At 38.6% G+C, this 18690-nt stretch overlaps 1 protein-coding gene across 50 annotated transcripts in view; it reads left to right on the top strand.

Annotated features, from left to right (window-relative positions):
* CLASP2 (cytoplasmic linker associated protein 2) overlaps window positions 1-18690 on the top strand; it is a 141423-nt gene that overhangs the window by 44656 nt on the left and 78077 nt on the right. For 46 of the 50 annotated variants that reach the window (XM_035316143.1, XM_035316195.1, XM_035316179.1 and 43 more), the window contains one exon: window positions 7845-7991. In XM_035316143.1, coding sequence (XP_035172034.1) covers window positions 7845-7991 — 147 coding nt within the window. Of the gene's footprint in view, window positions 1-7184; window positions 7391-7844; window positions 7992-18690 lie in introns of those variants that run through there. The other 4 variants (XM_035316191.1, XM_035316188.1, XM_035316192.1 and 1 more) reach the window with 2 other exon arrangements.

Raw genomic sequence — 18690 nt, 5'->3', positions numbered from 1 at the left:
CTGATATTACATGATACATATCACACATATGTGATAATGAAGGGGCATATCATACGTGTTAAAGGTGAATGAACGTGGTCCTTAAATCTGCCTTGCTCACCTTTGTGGTGATATATTACTAATTAATATTTTGAAATTTAAATAGTTAAACTCAAATGTTTGTATGAATGAACTAGATACTGGAACTACTGCAAATCATTCCTTCCTCAATGGGTGCCAGTTGTTTGACTGACTCATCTACAGGTACAAAGGCAATAGTCCTTTTTTCTCACTTTTCTGAACTAAAGTACCTCATGTTGTTGTAATTTACACATAGTGGATTCTAACCAAATATAATGCATTTTCATATTAAATATAATTGTTTTAAAATAGGTTAGTGAATTTGCTGAAGTACACACTAAAGCTATTGAGAGTAGATACTCAGTGTATAAGCAAAGGAAACTTGTGAAGAAAGAAAAAAAAAAAAAATAGGGAGCCTATGTAATGAGACCAGGCCTACTGAGCAAAGAGCAGCTATGAAGTAGAAGATTTTAAAGATGAATAGCACAGGCTTTACCAGCCATAGATTTACCAGCCATGAAGAAGGTAAAAATCCTCTTCAAAACTTTTATTTCTTTTTGGTTGTTACTATTTTAAGTGAACTACCAAATTTCATTATAATCACTGTCTGGGTAGAGAGACTTTATATGGGAGTATTCATATTCATTTGCCACAGGTCTTGATTGTTTCAGAAGTTCCTGCCCCTCTCAGCTTTGTTTCTAAAATTTCATAGAAGAGTACCCATGTCAGCACAGATGTTTAAAATTTTACTTTGTGCTGGAACAGAGGAGTATTCCCATCAGTTACTGTGATACAGATACTGAATCAACTTACATCTTTACATTGTCAGAAATTATCTACTTGTGATTTCCTCTACAAATAATGTCTCTCTTCTTTCTATGCTTTTTTTTGTTTGTTATTCGCACAACACTATGTTAACATGTTAGCACTGAGTATAGTGTGGCCTTTTAAGCAACAACATCCTAGAAACATTGAGGAAAAATGAGAGGTAAGTATGTACTCTTTTTCATGTTTAATTGTGTATCCTGCTGTAGATGGTGCCTTGCCTCTTCCCTTTACTGACTAAATTATGCTTTAGTTACTAGTAGGCCACAGACTGCTAGGTGTTGATTTAGGAGGCTATTCAATGCACCTGAGGAAAGCTGCGAATAAAGCTGTTGACTTTCACAGTACGGAAATACTGACTGCATCGTCAGTGTGGAGTAACCTTTGGGAAATGCATAACAAAGAAAAGTCCAATTGGAAGGTAAATAATTTAAAACTGACTAAAGGAAATAGTTCTGCAAATGTAACTGGACAGTGGAAATAATTTTACAGGTGCTGCAAATGTTAAAGATAGATCCAGAATCCTTCCCTTAATCGTAGTAGATAATGGTAGAAATGAGAAAATTACTTCAGTTTGAGGAAAATATTTCAGAACTAGAGACTGGGACAAAGCTTGGCTTGGAAGGGAAATTAGCTCAGTTGCTTGTTTTGGCTTTTTGCAGCTTTGTTTGAAACCTTGTCTTCTAAATCCTGTCTTTCAGACAGACAATAGAGTTTATGGAGTGTAAGACTAGCTTTTATTTGGGGTGAGGAAAATACTATTGGAATATTTTATATTTTTACTGAATTAAGTCATCTCTGAAGATAGTCTTTCATGGAACTATTGAGGGAAATGGATAAATTATTAGTGTAATTAGATAGGCTTTAAGAAATGGGAATAATTATCATGGCAAGTGCCATTGCCATTCCTAAATATTTATTTTCTAAATGTCTCTCTCAGGTCTAGTTTCTCCTTTCCAGTTTTCCCCTCTTTTCTTGCCACTTTCGTTTAGATTATTGGTGGTATGTTTTGCTTTTGTTTTGTTTGTTTCAAGGCACATCTGGCATGGACCTATTTCACTGTGCTGTAGCGATAGCAGAGTGTGGTAGAGCCATGCTCCACCTCACAATCTTACTGGAAAGTTACGGGGAACATTATGCTGTTGATCCAATTAAAAATTGTGATACATTTGGCTGATTTGTTTGCCCCATTCATGTTACTGTGTGGGGTTTCCTGTGCTTTTGTTTTTTGGTTGTTTTAAGATGCTGTAGTCCACTAGAACTGCCGAAAAAAAATGGCATGTGAATTGAATTTGGCTTCAGGGTTGGTTGCAATACATTGTTTGTGTTTCTTTGTTTTGTTTTCCGTGCTTTGCTGTTTATTTTGCTGTTGGTTGGTATGTTTTTTCTTTTTTCCTTTTCTTTTACCTTCATGGACACAGGGATACTGACTGGGAATTCTGCCTTTATGTTTGGTCTAAAGCATCGTGAGTGTTCTTCAGCTGGCTAAACCTAGGTAGGTAGTGCCTTTTAAGATGCTCTGCAGCTTCCAGCTGAGCCACATGGTACAGAGTGCAGCACAAGACCTGCAGGAGATGGGTGCCCTTCTGGAATGTCAGCTGGAGGTAGACAGGATGCCCAGGACTGTCTAAACTGGGTTTAGAATGAATGGGCGTAGGCAGCCGAATCCTGTCGTTTGTGGTAGGACAAACAGATTCCCGCTGTATGAAATGCCTGATGTGTAAGGGATAAAGTGCTCACTAAATAGGGTGGGGCATTGGCTTGAAGTATTGTTTAGAAGTATCAACTAACCTGATGCATCCCTAGTGCTTGCGGCTTCCTTTTCATGCTTGGTGGAAGTTGTTGCAGGCTGTACCAGCTCAGCTGGAAGCGAGCTACTGACCCAGTCCCAGCTGTTCAAGTAGTTAATGCTGGCCATGTCTGTGCAGCACCAACTGGCAGTTGGAGCCTCTTGGTAGGTGCAAGATGTAGGAGGGAAAGGTCAGGAGTTGAATCTACTTGTCATTGTTTTGCTGAGCTGTGCTTTTTCAATAACGTTTTTATACAAAGTTTGTGTGTTTGTGGTGTGGAAGAGGAACTGTTAAGAGTAGTCCAAAATCATAGTATCAGTTAGCAATACTTGAAAAAAGAATGGTTATAGGAAGGACATGTTTTAACAAAAATCAAGGTTTAGAAGAGGTTTTATTAGGCTACTTTGACTACTTTGTACTTTTTGTACTCTTTGACTACTCTGTACCTACTTTAAAACACTACATATTGGTATTCACAGCCCATGTAAGATCTTGACTGCTGGTTTTTTTTTTGCCTTTATGGCCAGCTTTAGGTCACTGTTACTGCAAGGAAACTTTTTTTTTTTTTTTCCTTATTGTGGTGTTACTTAAGGATCTGCTTTAAGATCAGTTATCTTCTGATTAACTTCTTCTGAGCAGCATGAGTAGAGTGTAGATCTTCTATTTCTACAGGCATGTAGATGATGATGCACTTCTTTCATTGTTGCCTGTGACTTAGAAAATGTTAGATATTAAATGTGACATCAATTCTATTATTCGTAAGACCAAATAAGTAAAGGCTTGAGTTGTGGTAGCAATAAATTAATTTTCACTTAATATATATCAGCACTAAAATATTTTTTTTCTCTAGATATGAAAAGGTTTAGATTCTCTTTTGTCCCTGCATACATTTGTAATTACCATTATCACTTGATAACCAAATCAGAGTAAATAGGTTGTTAAGATGTTTTCAGCACTGGGAGTACTGGAATGTTCTTTGAATATTGACTTTGGTTTTAAGTACTTATCCTTTGACATGCCTGAATAATTTTAAAAACAGGTAATACAAATGTATAATCTGGCCACCGAGTGTACTGCTACAAGACAGAAAGATATCCTTTATCTTTTAGTTATTTTTAATTCAAATCGCATAGTATGTTACTTAAAAATTTTATTTGAACCTTTGCTGTGGTTCACAAATCTGATTTCTTTTTCTAGTAGAACAGCTGTCTGGATTTAATCTTCGAATAACTTTATCAAATTTACAGAACTTAGAGTCTACCAAACTCTAGAGCCTAATCTTTTGGTCAGGTTGGCCGGTTTGTTTGTTTTACTAGAAACACTACATTGACTCTTCTGAAACATTTTGTACTCCTGGATACCAGTTCACTTGCTACGGAGCCCTTGTACAACACATGCCGACTTTGCAGAGCTCTCATTCCTCTACTATAGAGGAGAAAACTTGTAATGCTCGAACTTGTGTTGCTAGCTTTATGAATATAACAACCTTTTTTGGTACTTTTCTAGCTGGAAGTTCTTCATCTGGAAGCAAAGTTGTACCAAAGTGAGAACCTATGGTGCTCTCTAGGTTTCTTCAGGAGCTTTTGGCAATACTAGATTCCAGGCTTTCGTCTGTGGGGAAGTACTTAGCACCAATACTCTTACTATCCATTGAGATTTAGAATGAAGATATTGAGTACAAGGACAGTCTTAAGAGATTTAACTGAGATGTGGTCTCTTTCATTAATTGTATTCTTCCTTTCACGTTTTATAAATTGCTAGCAATTCATACAGGTTTTTATGCTCATTTTCAATAGTTTGGAACTTTGTTATAAATGCTGTTAGGAGAGTGCTCTTTCTGCTGTCAGGTATATTTGCAAATGTACAATTAGATATGCTGAAAGTGTTTGACCTTGTAAATTATCTTAATACATTTTAAATTGCTTTTAGTTATTTTTCTCAAAGCCATTCTAGACTGAAAACGTGTTTGCATCCTTCAGGTGGACTTGATTTGAAACTATCAATTCTATTTAGTCTTTTATAGCTTCCATTGGAGAAAATAATTTCATTTGCAGACTACACAAAACTACCGTTACAGTCATAGCTGGGTGCTGTCAGTATAACCATCATCACGCTGCATATGGGGTGTCAGGAGCTTCAGCCCTCTTCCAGGAGCTGACTGGGGGCACATAGTAAATTGTCTCAGCTCTGCTGGCTTTTGTAGACCCGTACCTTGCTTCTGCCTTGCGGATTAACATTTGTACCTCGAGCCTGAGGTCTAAGTGCTGGGCTATGTGGAAGTGCTTTTGTGAGAGAGGCAAACAAGTGTCATGGCACACAAGTGAGAATGCATGGAAAGCACATCTTCATGGAAGATTGCAGGTTTCAGGTATTCACAAATACTTCTAGGGCTCTTTCTGAAAACGAAGTGTTCCTAAAGATAAATTGGTCTTACACTGTTAATAAAGCCTAGGGAAATAAAACTGTGAAGGCCTAAATGGGTGGAGAAAAACTTCAGGTTTCTGTGAAAGGTAGTACAAAATTCTAATGTTCTTCTTTATTTAAAAAAATATACACCTCAACACTTACTACTTTAGCCTTAAAACTTAGAATTAAACGGTAATGTGCTGTAAGTTGTGGTGACTGTACTTCATTTTTTTTTTTTACATAAATCATGAAAAAGACCAATTGAGAATGTCTATGTTATCCGTGGTTAAGGTGAGTTCTGTGATTCAAAAAATCCTTTTCCATTTGAAGGAGTGGGGGAAAAAAGAAATAGAAAAAATGGCTTTGTAAAGGCTAGGTTTTTCTGTGGACAGCACAAGCGTATGAAACTATTTAATAGGGTAGGTTTTTAATCCAGTGTTAACAGTGTTTGGTGTATGAAAAAAGTCTTCGAGGTTTAGAAATATGACTGTATTATCCAGAGCATTGTTTAATATATGGGCACCTAATTACCCAACATGTCGGTAACTAAGAATATTTGGTTCCCAGAGTGTTTTTTGGGGTTGTTCAGGTTTTTTTTTTTTTTTTTTTTTTTTTTGGGGGGGGGGGGGGGGGGTATGTTTTCTTTGATTAGGAGATTTTGCTTAAATGAGCAAATGCTCACTTCATATTTTTAATGTGCTCTAAATAAATTAATGTTTTTCAAAGGCCTCTTGTGCAATATTTGTGTATCAATGCTGCATTGTTGTGCAGTTGGGTAGTAGCATGAAATGTAGCCTGTTTCATTCTGAATGTTAAAAAATCAAAAATGCTTTTGTTGCTTTATTCAAATATTTACATTTGATTGGTTTTCACAATAGCATATTGATGTGTCAGTGTTGGTCTGTTCAGGCTGCTTAAAAATTTGCCAGATATTACCTAATGCTGTTCTAAAATTACCTGTAGCGTTGCAGGCATCCTAGACTTTAACCATCATAATTTGTATCCCTATTACAGTTTGAGGCTTATTACACTCAACCTGGCATCGGGTTGGTGGTGTTCCCTGTTCAAAACTATGACACCTGGCTCTATTTGTGCTGCTGGGAGCAGAAGCAGCAGGGATGGGAACACATCCGCCTCCCCAGCCCTTGGGCTGTGCAGCCCCATGCTGCTCCCACAGCAATGCGGGGCTGTGGCCCCATACCTGGCAGATCTGCACCCCAGGGAGCATGGGGAGCTTCTCCTACAAGTTAGTGTATGTGAGAGAGGAGAGGGCGGGATGAGTGCCATGCAAGTTGTCACTGTGTGTCCAGATGTGTCTTATTTTTTTTTTTCCTGTTTCTTTAATAGTCAAGATTTTTTTAATGCAGTACACAGCTTTTCGCTAGTGCTAGAAAAATGCCTTCGCTACAGGACCAGTGATCTCTGACATGTTAAACGTGGGTTGTTCTAACATTAGGTTTTGCTGCAAATGCTGCAGAGAGGGGAAAAGCCTGGCTTTACCATTTTAATGAAAGCTGCTTCCCTTTGGGAGGCTATATTATTAAAATGTATTATTAAATATAGTTGACATTTTGCTGGAAACAAGCTCTGGATAAGCAACGGGTAAATAGCCTCCCTTCCAGAGGTAACAAGGGTTTGCAATTAATTTTATTTTTTAGATGTAACAGGTTCTAAAGAAGGTAATATGCTAAATTGGTCTTCTATTACTGTAGTGCAGCTGGGGCTCAGCCTTGCCCATTTTAGTTATTATGGGAATCACAGGCTGTTATATTTTCCATGTCGATGCTTACAGACACATCCTTCCTTCACCAAGCGGGTTGATAAACGGTTGTGTTCTGCTGCAGGTTTTGTATTCTGAAGCACTAAGGCCTCTTTATGTAGCAACTAGAGATTAATCCCTTCCTTGCTTAGATATTAACAAATCTGCAGTCATGGGAGAGAGGAGCACCAACCCCAGAACGCAGTGGGCAGGCGGTCTGATGGCTTGAATGCAGGATGGCAATTGTGGCGGACGCTGTGTGTGGGAACGCATTTATTTGCAGGAAGGATTCCCACCGTCTTGCCGATGATGTCACCTCTCAGCCTATTGGCTCTTCCAGCACCTAGTGTGGGGAAGGCAGAGAAAAATGCCGGCACAAACCTCAGTGGAAGATCTGGGGCGTTTGCGAGCAGGTTCCCATCGCATCTTCGCTTAGGGTTGAGAATTCACTGCGTTGTGGCCATGTGAAGTGCTGGGTCTGTCCTAGGGTGAGGAGATTTGAGAGCTATCAGAGGAATGAGGCGGCTGATCTGCAAGCGGATCTGCGATTGTAAGTTGAAAAATCTGTGTGGAAGGAAGGAGGCAGGGAGTGCTGGTAGACTCATTGTGGGAGGATGTGCAGCAGAAAAATGCATGCGTGAGTAAAAGGAGAAAAGGGCTGTCCTTTGGGGAAAATATTCAGAAATGGGCAAAAAAATCAATCTGTGCAAAGATATTTTCCCTTTGTGGGAATGAATGTGTAGGATTAATTTTCAGCATGCAATTTTAGAGTGGTTAATTAAGGAGGCAAAATAATGTTTTATAAACACTTACTGTGTAGAAAATGCTGTTTATTTCCCATTGTCATTTTGTTCCCAGGTCACAGACAGAGGACAAAGTGATAAATCCTTTTTTATTTATGCATTTTGTGAATCTCTGTGAAATGTGAAGCAAAATAGCTGATCAGCAAATAAATATACCTTCATTCTAATGGTTTTATTTTTATTTAATGTATCCTTTTCCAGACAAAAGCTTTGATGATGAAGAGTCAGTGGATGGAAATAGGCCATCATCAGCTGCTTCAGCCTTTAAGGTTCCTGCACCTAAAAAGCCAGGAAATCCTTCCAACAGTACAAGAAAGCCGGGTTCGGCTGGTGGGCCTAAGGTTGGAGGTAATGTAAACGTATTCAGTCCCTAATATGTGTTCCCAGAAACCTTGCTAAGAGCGGGTACAAGACAGAACTTTGGGAGGTGATGTTTTAATTCATGACTGCAGTATTCTTTGCAGAGCTGGAAACAGTAAGAAACCATGTAGTTGTACGTAAAGGTGTGTGTGTGTGTTTGTCTGGCTTTGTGGATGTACATTTAGCTTATAGAGGCCTCTGATAAATGAAACAAACATCTGGAGTTGGTAATTGTGTTGGTAAAATGAGCATATGGGTGCTTCTTTGATGGAATCCGCACATCACTTACTGTATAAATTAATGTATTGTGAATTTCTGGAGTAGATCTGTGTTGGTGAGATTTTTACTGTAAGGTCTGCTCCATTTCAAATGGCTAGAAAGGGCAAGCCATCAATCGGGTACCTCAACAGAGGTATGTAGTGCAGCTGAATGACTTCTATTACTCCTTAAACTGTCAGAGTAATGTGAAATTGGTTATCGAAGACAGAAATGAAGGCCAAAACCCTTGCCAGATTTTTTTTGCATGGTAGACTTCAAAGCAGGATAATGATGATGCTAACTAATTGTAACTGTTGAATGTGGACATCCTCCCCCCTCCTTTTTTTTTCTTTTTCCTTTTTAATAGTTAGGAGGGGCAGAATCTAACAAGCAACTGTTTGCTGCTTAAAAAAAAAAAAAACAACAACAACAAAAAAACACGGCTTTTTTGATGGTCCATGTACACATTCAGAAAAATACATAATTAAGTGGAAGTATACCATGCTTCAGGTATGGCATTTTATGAAAAAATGAATTTTTTCTATTAAGGGATTTTTTGAGTCATTTTTTTCCAGAGCCTATTCATAAAACATTCTCTTACATGAACTCCAAAGCAAAGAAAAAAAATTAAGGCGTGCCAAACAAGCTGCCTTATGCATTTGCTTGTCAATCAGATATAGCTCATGTTTTGACAATTTATTGCATCTCTTATGTGATCTTCAGACTTCCTAATATATTGAAAAGATTCCCATAGTGTGGGATCAACCGTGCTGTACGACTCATGCTTACAACTCAGTGAATCATGAAGCACCACTTAAAAGATTTCATAAAGGAAGCTAACTCTTGAAAGTAACTATTAGTATTTTTTTGTTATTGGTGTACCTCCTTTAAGTTAAAGCATGGTTTGTTTGTTTTTTACATGCAAGATGTAGTACCAGTACTGAACACTCAGGATTCCTGTTTCTTTCAATATAATATTAGTTGACGTACTGCCTAATATTAAGTATAGATGTTTGTTAATGAGGAATGCTTTTACATTTGGACTTGTGAAAAACCTTTTCAATAAAAGCCTGAAGGTAAGAGAACAGGGAAAGGGAAATAAGATCAGAATAAACACTTAACTGGTTAATCAGTTTATCTAGAAATTTGATAGATAAAGAGTTAATTAAAAGAAAATGTTGTTTTTTCTCCCTGTCCTACATTGCCAATCTTTTAAAAATAATAAAATGGAAAAAAGAAAAAAAAAACATGGAATAAGGACAGCATTTGAGCATGCCAAAATAGAGTATTGGGGTCGTTCCTTGTTTTATACCTACCTTCTCCTTTCGACTTAAATATTCTTCACGAAACATCTAGAAGGTAGAAATGTGCCTTCTGGTCTTGTGTTTAAACTACTTTTGTCTAGTAACCAGCTCTCTAGCAGATAGAAATGTTAAACGTCTGCATTTAGAGGGCCTTACCCTTTGCATAGTATTTACAAATCCTGCATCTCCTAGCCTACCAAAAGCATTAGTGAAGGTGCCATTTGTATTTCTCAGTCAAGTTATCTTCCAGAAGTGAAGAGTTTCGCCTAACTTTATTCATATGAACAGCGGACCTAGTTTAGATGAGAGGTCTATGTATAGCCTACTACCCTGTCTGACAGGAATCAGAAATGGTTGCTAGATAAAAGCACATGAACAAGGCAGGTGTCCAGAAGCACACGGTCTTTACTGGACAAAAGCACTGGGTTTAGAGAGCTTCACTCCACAGAGAACCATGGGCTTTGAGGAGTCCAGTTAGGGCATCTTATTCTGCTTATCTTGTGACTTCGTGGTTCTTGTTGCATGTGAACAAATCTAGATCTCTCTTGTATCCACTTTCTGTCTGGGTCTGCTTTACAGGCATCTAAAGGACACCTGAGATTTTTTTTCAGCCCCCAAATTACCTTCTTTGGTAATCTGTGGTTCTAGCAGTTGTCTGCTCTTGCTGATTTACTAGGGCTCTACCACATCGTGCAGCCCCGAATCCTGCTCACTACTGCATTTTGAGCCTGTAAACAGTGGGGATGTCGTTGGCACACCTTTCCCTCCTAAGCACTGGCTGCAGGTGTTTCAGGACTCTTAACTGCTCGCTTTGCCATTCTGCCACATGTTGATCCTGCTTACTTGTCTCCGACTCACGTGAGTGTACAGGTTATGTATGTATACATATCAAGAATTTACATTTCAGCCTTGGAGGAAGAAGCTGCAGCAGTTCCCATATCTGTGTTGGTTTTTCTTTATTTTTCACAAAGTTCTTACAGGTCATCTCAGTGACCCACAGCTGAAACAATCCTTTGCTGCAGATTCTTCTCTTTAAGCTTGTGTAATCAGGTAGAACTGTCAGTGCATGTGGCAATTATCCTGAGCATAGGCTGAGATTGCTAGAAGTTGATTTACTTAAAACTAGTTATTACATTCCAGAGATCCTTTTCCCCTGATGATGCTACTTTAGAAAGACGTTTTTCCTCTTCCCCCCACAACCCCCCCAGTTCCAAAGGGAAGTGGAGGTGAGTCTGGCTTAAGTCTAAGAAAATTAAACCTCTTACCCATGTTGCTTCGCCTTCTTTTATGGTGATATGTCTTGAATTGGGTGTATGCTTGGCTTTCCATTACATACATTATGGAGATATTTCTTATTTAAGAAATTGGTTGCTTCCCAGAGCAATCCTTCCTTGCTTCCTTCTGTTTGAGTGTGACCCATCCAGAAAAAAGAGATTTTCAGTGTGGTGGGCACTTAAATTGCTGTAGGAAATATACTTTGTTGGCACTGGAAATGCAAAATCATTGTCCAGGAAAGGTGAAGCAGTAATGTACATTAGCAATAGCAACGCCCGATGGTGGGGCGGGAAATTTATCTCCTCGAGCTAGGAATTACTATTAATCAAGATCTCTTCCTGCCCATAGTAGGGATGGGAGAGATCGTAGACTTGAACATATGCTGGCAGGTGTGATTGTCTGTGGAAGGTAGTTTGTCAGAAAAGTATCAGAGTGGGCAGTGTTAGCAGGTTACCACTCTGGGTGTAAGAAATCTAGAAGTCTGTTTCTCACCTGATTTTACTGCTTGGAGGTTTTCAGACCCTGACCTTCTTGCTTGTGAAGAATAAGAAGTATTGGATCTTCAAATTAATGGGGCAATGTTTTGTCTGGCATATTTCTTAGTCTATGGTTGATACACTTTCCCAAGCTAGTCGTTTGCCACGAAATGCAGTGTCCCACACAGCTGATCTATTTATTTCTGATGCAGTTGTTTGCAGCTATTCACTGGAGTGGCAGAGCCTCTCTCCAAGGCCACCTCCTTGAGAATGCACACACTGTGTGTTCTGCACTCCAAGAAATGGATACTCACAGGCTCTTGGCAATGTGGCATGTCATGTTTCGATCAAAAGAGACACCATAATTTAAAGTAGGAATTGGCTTAAGTTGAGTATGTTAGCCAAATGAACTATATTCTTGTCTCTGTGTTCTTCAAGATGTCTTAGAGGGCTGTGGCAGTTTTTCTTGCCAATGTGAACTCCTTTCCATGACTTCTAGGGAATTGTTCCTTTGTTTACTATTCAGAAGTTTTATGGTGTGTAGATGTTAACAGGAAAGCTCATTCTGCACCTTGACAAGAAGACCAGACTGCTTTCTTTTCCCAAAATGTCAGTTTAGGTCAGGAGTGTTTAAAATGGATTAAGTGTAGGAATGCTGGTACTTCAGTAGAGTGGTGTGATATTTGGAAGAAAAGCTTGCTGAGTAAAAAGAAAAATCAGGACAGGAATTTGTATTAACTTTCTATTGTATGTTTATGAGAACCTCTGTAGGGCTGGAACATGTATGGAATCATACAGAATGATATTGAATGGCCTGGCTTGAAAAGGACCTTAAAGATCCTTTTCAAACTAGATCCTGATCTAGTTTCAACCCCCCCATGCTCTGGACAGGGTTGCCAACCACTAGAGCAAGCTGCCCAGAGTTGCATCAAGCCTGGCCTTAAATGCCTCCAGGGATGGGACATCCACAACCTCTCTTGGCAACCCATTCCAGTGCCTCACCATGCTCTGAGTGAAAAACTTTCTGCTAATTTCCAACCTAAATCTCCCATCTGAGTTTAAAACCATTCCCCCTTGTCTTATCACTACCAACACATGTAAACAGGTGTTCCCCCTCCTGTTTATATGCTCCCTTCACGTAAGTACTGGAAGGCCGCAGTGAGGTCTCCCCGGAACCTTCTCCAAGCTAAACAAGCCGAGTTCCCTCAACCTTTCTGCATAGGAGAGGTGCTGCAGCCCTCTGATCATCTTAGTGGCCTTTCTCTGGACCCTTTTGAAGAGCTCCACGTCCTTCTTGTGTTGGGGGCCCTAGGACTGCATGGTGGACCCCATGAACCCTACATTCCAGTTGGGGTCTTACAAGAGCAGAGTAGAGGGGTACAATCACCTCCCTCTCCCTGCTGGTAACCCCTTTTTAATGGAGCCCAGGACATAGTTGGCCTTCCAGGCTTCAAGCGCACACTGCCGGCTCATATCCAGTTTCTCGTCCATCAGGACCCCCAAATACTTCTCCGCAGGGCTGCTCTCAAGTTCTTCTTCCAGTTTATATAAATACCTAAGATTGCCCCAGCCCATGTGCAACACCTTGCACTTGGCCTTGTTGAACCTCATGAGGTTCTCATGGGCCCACTTCTCCATCCTGTCCAGGTCTCTCTGGATGGCATCCCTTCCCTCTATTGTATCAACTGCACAGCTCATCTTGGTCTCATCTGCAAACTTGCTGAGGGGGCACTCGATTCCGTCTATGTTGTTGATGAAGATGTTGAAGAGCAGTGGTCCTGGGACCAACCCCTGAGGGACACCACTTGTGACTGGCCTCTACCCAGACATAGAACCGTTGACCACAACCCTTTGGCTGTGACCAGCCAACCAATTCTTATTTATGTAACAGTCCATCCTTCAAATCTATACCTCTCCAATTTAGAGGTAAGAATGTGGTGAGGGACCATATCAATGGCTTTGCTCAAGTCCATGTAGAACATGATTCGTAGTGTAAATTAAAATAATTTAAAATGACTTAGTGTAATTTAAAACAATAAGGTAGACTTTCTGCTTTTTGTAGTTGTCTTCAGTGGGAAGATAATGCATAAAGTATTTTTATCTTTTTTTTTTTTTATTATTAATGTAGTGTATTAGCCTAGTAGCATTAGCATATATTGCTTCCTGTTTAGCCCTAATAATGTAACACTTTTTGAAACGACCTATATTGCTTCTGGATGAATCATCCCATGGCAAACCAGAAGAAGGGATGTTATTAATGTAAATATAAGAATTATTCTGAGTGCCATTTTAAAAGATATTTTGGAGTAAGAATGTTGTTGATGCCAAGCATGAAGAATGTGAATTAAAACCCCAAGGACATTGTTTTTTCTTTTTTTCCCCTCAATTAAAAAGTATGTACACATACAAAAAACTTATTTTTCTTCCATGTTTAAAAAAATGTGATACTGCCTTTTGTTCAAGTGTTCAAAGGCTCTGGTCCTCAGTGAAGACTGCTTTTGTGCCAGAGGTTTCATGCTGGCATAATTTAAAATAACCCTCAGGATGGTTTTAATTTTTTGACATAAAAGCCTCCAAAAGTCTGATGATGGCTCAAAAAACATTAAGAATAATTTCTTTCAGGTAGAGATCAAGTAACTGGAAAATTTGGATGAAGAAGGTAAACAGTTTTGGCAAAAAGGCAGCTGTAAGGACAGTAATAATAACACACCTTGATAATTAAAGGAGCACACTCTTAACTGTAGAAAGCTATTCTCAGGAAATTTAAGTTTAGGTTGTGTATCTGTCTGTGGTGAGTTCTGTTAGCATAGTAGTTCTTTTTTTTCCCCCTCCTGAATCATAGGAACACAGCTCTTTGAGATGCATTAAAATGCTACTGATTGGCTGCTGTCAGCTTGTATTTTCTAGCAGAAAAAGTTTTCCAAGTGTTTAGAGGCTTCAGTATGGGACAGCTTAAATGGAAAAGTTCTGCCTAAAATAAATGCACTGAAAAATGGGTACTTCTGAAACCTTCTTAGTCAGGTTAAGTTAAAACTACATATGGTAGTTAAGAAATGTATTTAAAAAAATGGACTTAATAATTGTGGAACTGTAAATATAAATTGTTAGTGAATGGGCTATCACTACTCAAATTATTTTAAACTTAGGAGTTGTTAATGCTGGTAATGTTAATGTCTTTCCTCTATTGTTTGTTTGGCCTTCATTAAGTGATTTCCAAAGTGCTGTAGTTGTCATGTAAAATAAACTAGCTATTTCTTCATAGTTGTTTATTGACCCTTTGTGAGATACAAAACTGCTCAGAGATAATATGGGCAGAATATCGCTGATATTCTGTGGCAGTTGCCACCTTGGCTTACAGGTTGCTGTGAATTTCAAGGATTTTTCTTCTGAAATCAGCCTTTTTGGTCTTTCTGAGCACCCTTTAAGATCTGTCTTGGGTATCAGAGAGTGAATCAGGAATTTTTACAAAAATCTTGTTTTTACTTCCCTGTCCTGACAGGGAATGTCAGTTACCTTCCTTCCTGACATGGCCTTGCCCATGAAATGACTGGGTTGCAGTCATGCAGTCATGAACTGCATTAACCTAACCCAGAATTCAGGGAAACAGGAGGACTTCCAACTTTCCAGGTTCACCTATAGTTGTTGGGGTTTGTTGCTGTTTAGTCCCCTGAATAGGACTTGAGAAGGTTTCCTCTCATGTGATCAGTAGTCTGTTCTCCTTGGCTGTTACATATTCTTGTCCAGCCACCAGGGTTTACTTTCCTGTAACATTTTTTCCTTTGCATCTAGTCAAGTGAATTAAATGCACCTGCTGCATTTATGCATTAAATGCATTAAATGATGCACCTGCTGCATCAGCAGGTGTATTAAAAAAATTAGTCTCAGTGATGAAACCGAACTGAATATATTTTCAGTTCATATGCACATACATATACACACATTCACAGCATATATGAATATATATTCATAACTGGTGTTTATTAGTCTCCCTTTTAAATGTGTGTCATCCTAGGACAGTTGGCAGATAGTTCGTGCTACTTCAGTTAGTTTTGCAATAATTTCTAGAAGCTTCAACTATTTTGGAGGATTTATTATGTTGGTATAAGCATGGACTGTATCCGATAGACTTCTCCAAAAAAGCTCATAGCCTAGAAGGCAGCTTACTAATGGATAAAATAAGAATAACATTGGAGCAGTAATTAATAAGTCTGGAGATAAGAGCTTACAGCACTGTCCAACCTCCTTTTGATATCCCTACTCTGTGTTACAATCCCAAACATCCTACTAGCAAACATAGTACCAGGCAGTGGCAAGAAGAGGAAGACAAGCTAGCTACTGTTTATTTTGCTAACATTGAATAGTGATTTTCTTTTTCAAGTAGTGAGAAGGGGGGAGGCAATTTATTTGTTTTCATATGACTGAATCCAGAAGCAAAAAGAAAGGAGGCAGAAGGAAGTGGAACAGAAGTCAGCTGACCCTGCTGCCGCTTTGAGTCCTCTCAAATAAAGGGACAGAGAAAACAGAAACATGAGATGCTAATTATTTTTATAATACAAGTAGAAAAATTTCAGTAAAGGTACAAGTATCACTTGCCACCACATAAATGCGTTGTCCTTAAAAGTACAGGAGAAGAACCATACATTAAAATCAAATCACTTTGACCTTTTGTGTTGCACTAATGAACTTCTAGAACTAAAAGATAAAAATAGATAACTAAAAGATAAAAAGCTTTGTCATATCTTAAAAAAAAATTAATTGCATTTTTTGTGACGACAGGGAGTGTTAGTTCTAATTGTTCTTAATAGAATATCAGTTTGAATTCTTTCAGAAAATGCTGCACAGTTGAAGAGAAGTGGTAACAGTAATGAAAATACCTTTTTTTCTGAAACCGTTGCATAAAAACAACACCCCCATACAATTGTGTTATCCCAACCCAATCTCTTTTGCAACACAAATTATAGATTATATAAATTGTTTGTGTTCCTGGTTGTTCTCTGTAGCAATTTCTGTAATGTAAAATAATTAGTTTTTTTTCCACTACTCAGGTGGAAGATGAGGAACAAAGTAAAATCTAAATATTAGCTTATTAGGAAGTTATACTAAAACTGAAAAGAAGACTAATTTACATAAAATTAGCATAACTTAAAAATCCCAACTGTTGAAATTTGGCAAGTGAGCCAGGGTCTCAAAATATTCTTTTAAGTATTTCTGAAAATTGATTGCTGAGTTGAGAAAAGAAATACACAAGTGCTTTGACAAATTACAGGGTGAGCATGAGCACTGTGCTTTATTTGAAAGATTACCGTGTGAGCTTACACTTCAGTATAACCAACTGTGAGATAAGCCCAAAGGAAGTCAGGTATCTGTTGCTCATGGAACTACTTTTTTTCCCTGCTATCCCTCACCCTGGTTATGGCCTTATCTAATATATGCTATCCAAGTCTTGAACTAACTACATTAATTTCGTTCTTGTGTAGTCATACTTTGTGCATGCTTCACAAATGCTTGCAAAATGATTTTCATAGCATGCCTGTGGAAATAAGAGGTAGTATTATTAATCTTTTGTACAGTATTATTAATCTTTTGTACCTGTCGCTGCATAGGAATTGAGGCCAGAGTTATTGAAACTGTGCATTTGGTATTGGGAAAAAGCTTCAAATATCGTTAACCAAGTCTCAGGAATCCAATGCTTTGTAGCCCTTGCATTCCATACACAATTCCAAAGGACTCTTCATACTCAAGAACAGCTCCAAAATTAAGAGTAAGCATGCTAGATCTTCAGAATTAGTTTGTGCTTCCTCCTAGTACACAAGTCCTGGGACAAGGACTGTATGTGTACTTCACACTATGATTGCTCCTGAACTACTGTAGCACACCTCAAGGATTGAAATGTGCTGTTTCAGTAGTTACATTCCATTTTCCTGCCACCTTCTTCCTCATAATCGTAACTTGCTTCTAGTTCCTTCTCATCCCACCTGCTCCTCTTCTTTCCCAAAGAAGAGTTCTGCTTAGCATCTCAGTCCTGAGAGGCAGCATACTCAATTATTGCATAGAAACTTGTGTTCATGCACAATGTCTTTGGCATGTGGGAGGAATGCTTTAATGAAGCAGGCGCAACACAGGTGGAATCTCCGGGGAAGTTCTGTAACCATGTCTGCCAACTTTCTAATGTAGGGGGGAAAAAACAAGTAAGGAATTTGATTTATTTTGAATGTATTTGAAGGTGTTTTGCTATTTTGTTTGTGCAAATATTTTGGATTGAATGACTGTTTCTGGATGCCTCAGGGACAAAGACTTTTGGCATTGGAGGAGTTGAGGTGGACAACTTGGCGTGAAGAATGTCAGTCATGGGGCTGAATTTGACAGAATTTACCTGTCAGTTCCCATAAACTGGGCTTTCTAGTGAAGACATTTTTACTCTGCAAAGTCACTGTGCTGTCTTCTAAGCTGGTTTCAAAAAGCACAAAGCCATTTTAAGTCAAGTTTCTGGCCAAAATGGCTTATTTGACATTAGTGTTGTCTGATGACTGAAAAATATATTCAATTTCTTAAATTTATCACCAAAAAATCTGGTTGTGTTGGGCCAGCCAAAGAGGTTTACTGATGCTAATTGTCTGCCCAGTCTCTTTGTCAAAGGCACTTCAGACTATTACTGGTTTTAGTGTAAGTTCATAAATCACCAACTGAGGGACGGGGATGTGTTCTTTCTGCTGTTGCTTGCATTCCTTTCTCCAGTCTGTGCAGGTGCTAACTGCCATCAGAGAGACATGAGCAACCCAGTTGGGTAATCTCCCAATATTTTTCCAGCATAAATAGTCAGAGCCTGTTTAGTCAGAGCCTGGATGCCTATGTTTTATTCATGAGGTTTCTCAGGTAGGCAAGGCATGTTCTCCTAAAAGCTCTGAAAGTATAGCCAAGTTTCTAGGAACCAGAGGGATTTTTGAGGATGGAAAGTTACTTATTTTTCTACAAATTGAATTGTTCTTTATCTTGGAAAACAGACAAAACGTAACTGGATTTTTGCTGATAAAATTTTCATCCAAACTAAGGTCACCACAGCATTACTGTTTGGTCTTCCCCTAAGTTGCACTAGAAGAGCTGAAGCAGTTAGTAATGTGACCTGTTTGTTAATTTGTATAGCAAAGCCAGTAAGTGGTGCTAATGGTTATACCAGAATGATTATGCTTTAGCTAGTACAGTTTATGCTGTGAGTGAAACCTGGGACACATTACTAAACTAACATAATTATTTTTATTATTATTTTAAATTAGTCTAATTATATCCATTAAAGGATACTGTTGGTATTATTCTACCAGTGTAACTATCTTCAAGTAAATCTGCTTTGTTTATAAAATGCACCTTGTCTAACATTGA

The sequence above is a fragment of the Oxyura jamaicensis genome, chromosome 2, assembly GCF_011077185.1.
Source record: "Oxyura jamaicensis isolate SHBP4307 breed ruddy duck chromosome 2, BPBGC_Ojam_1.0, whole genome shotgun sequence".
NCBI lineage: Eukaryota > Metazoa > Chordata > Aves > Anseriformes > Anatidae > Oxyura > Oxyura jamaicensis.
This window is presented reverse-complemented; position numbering and strand designations above follow the sequence as displayed.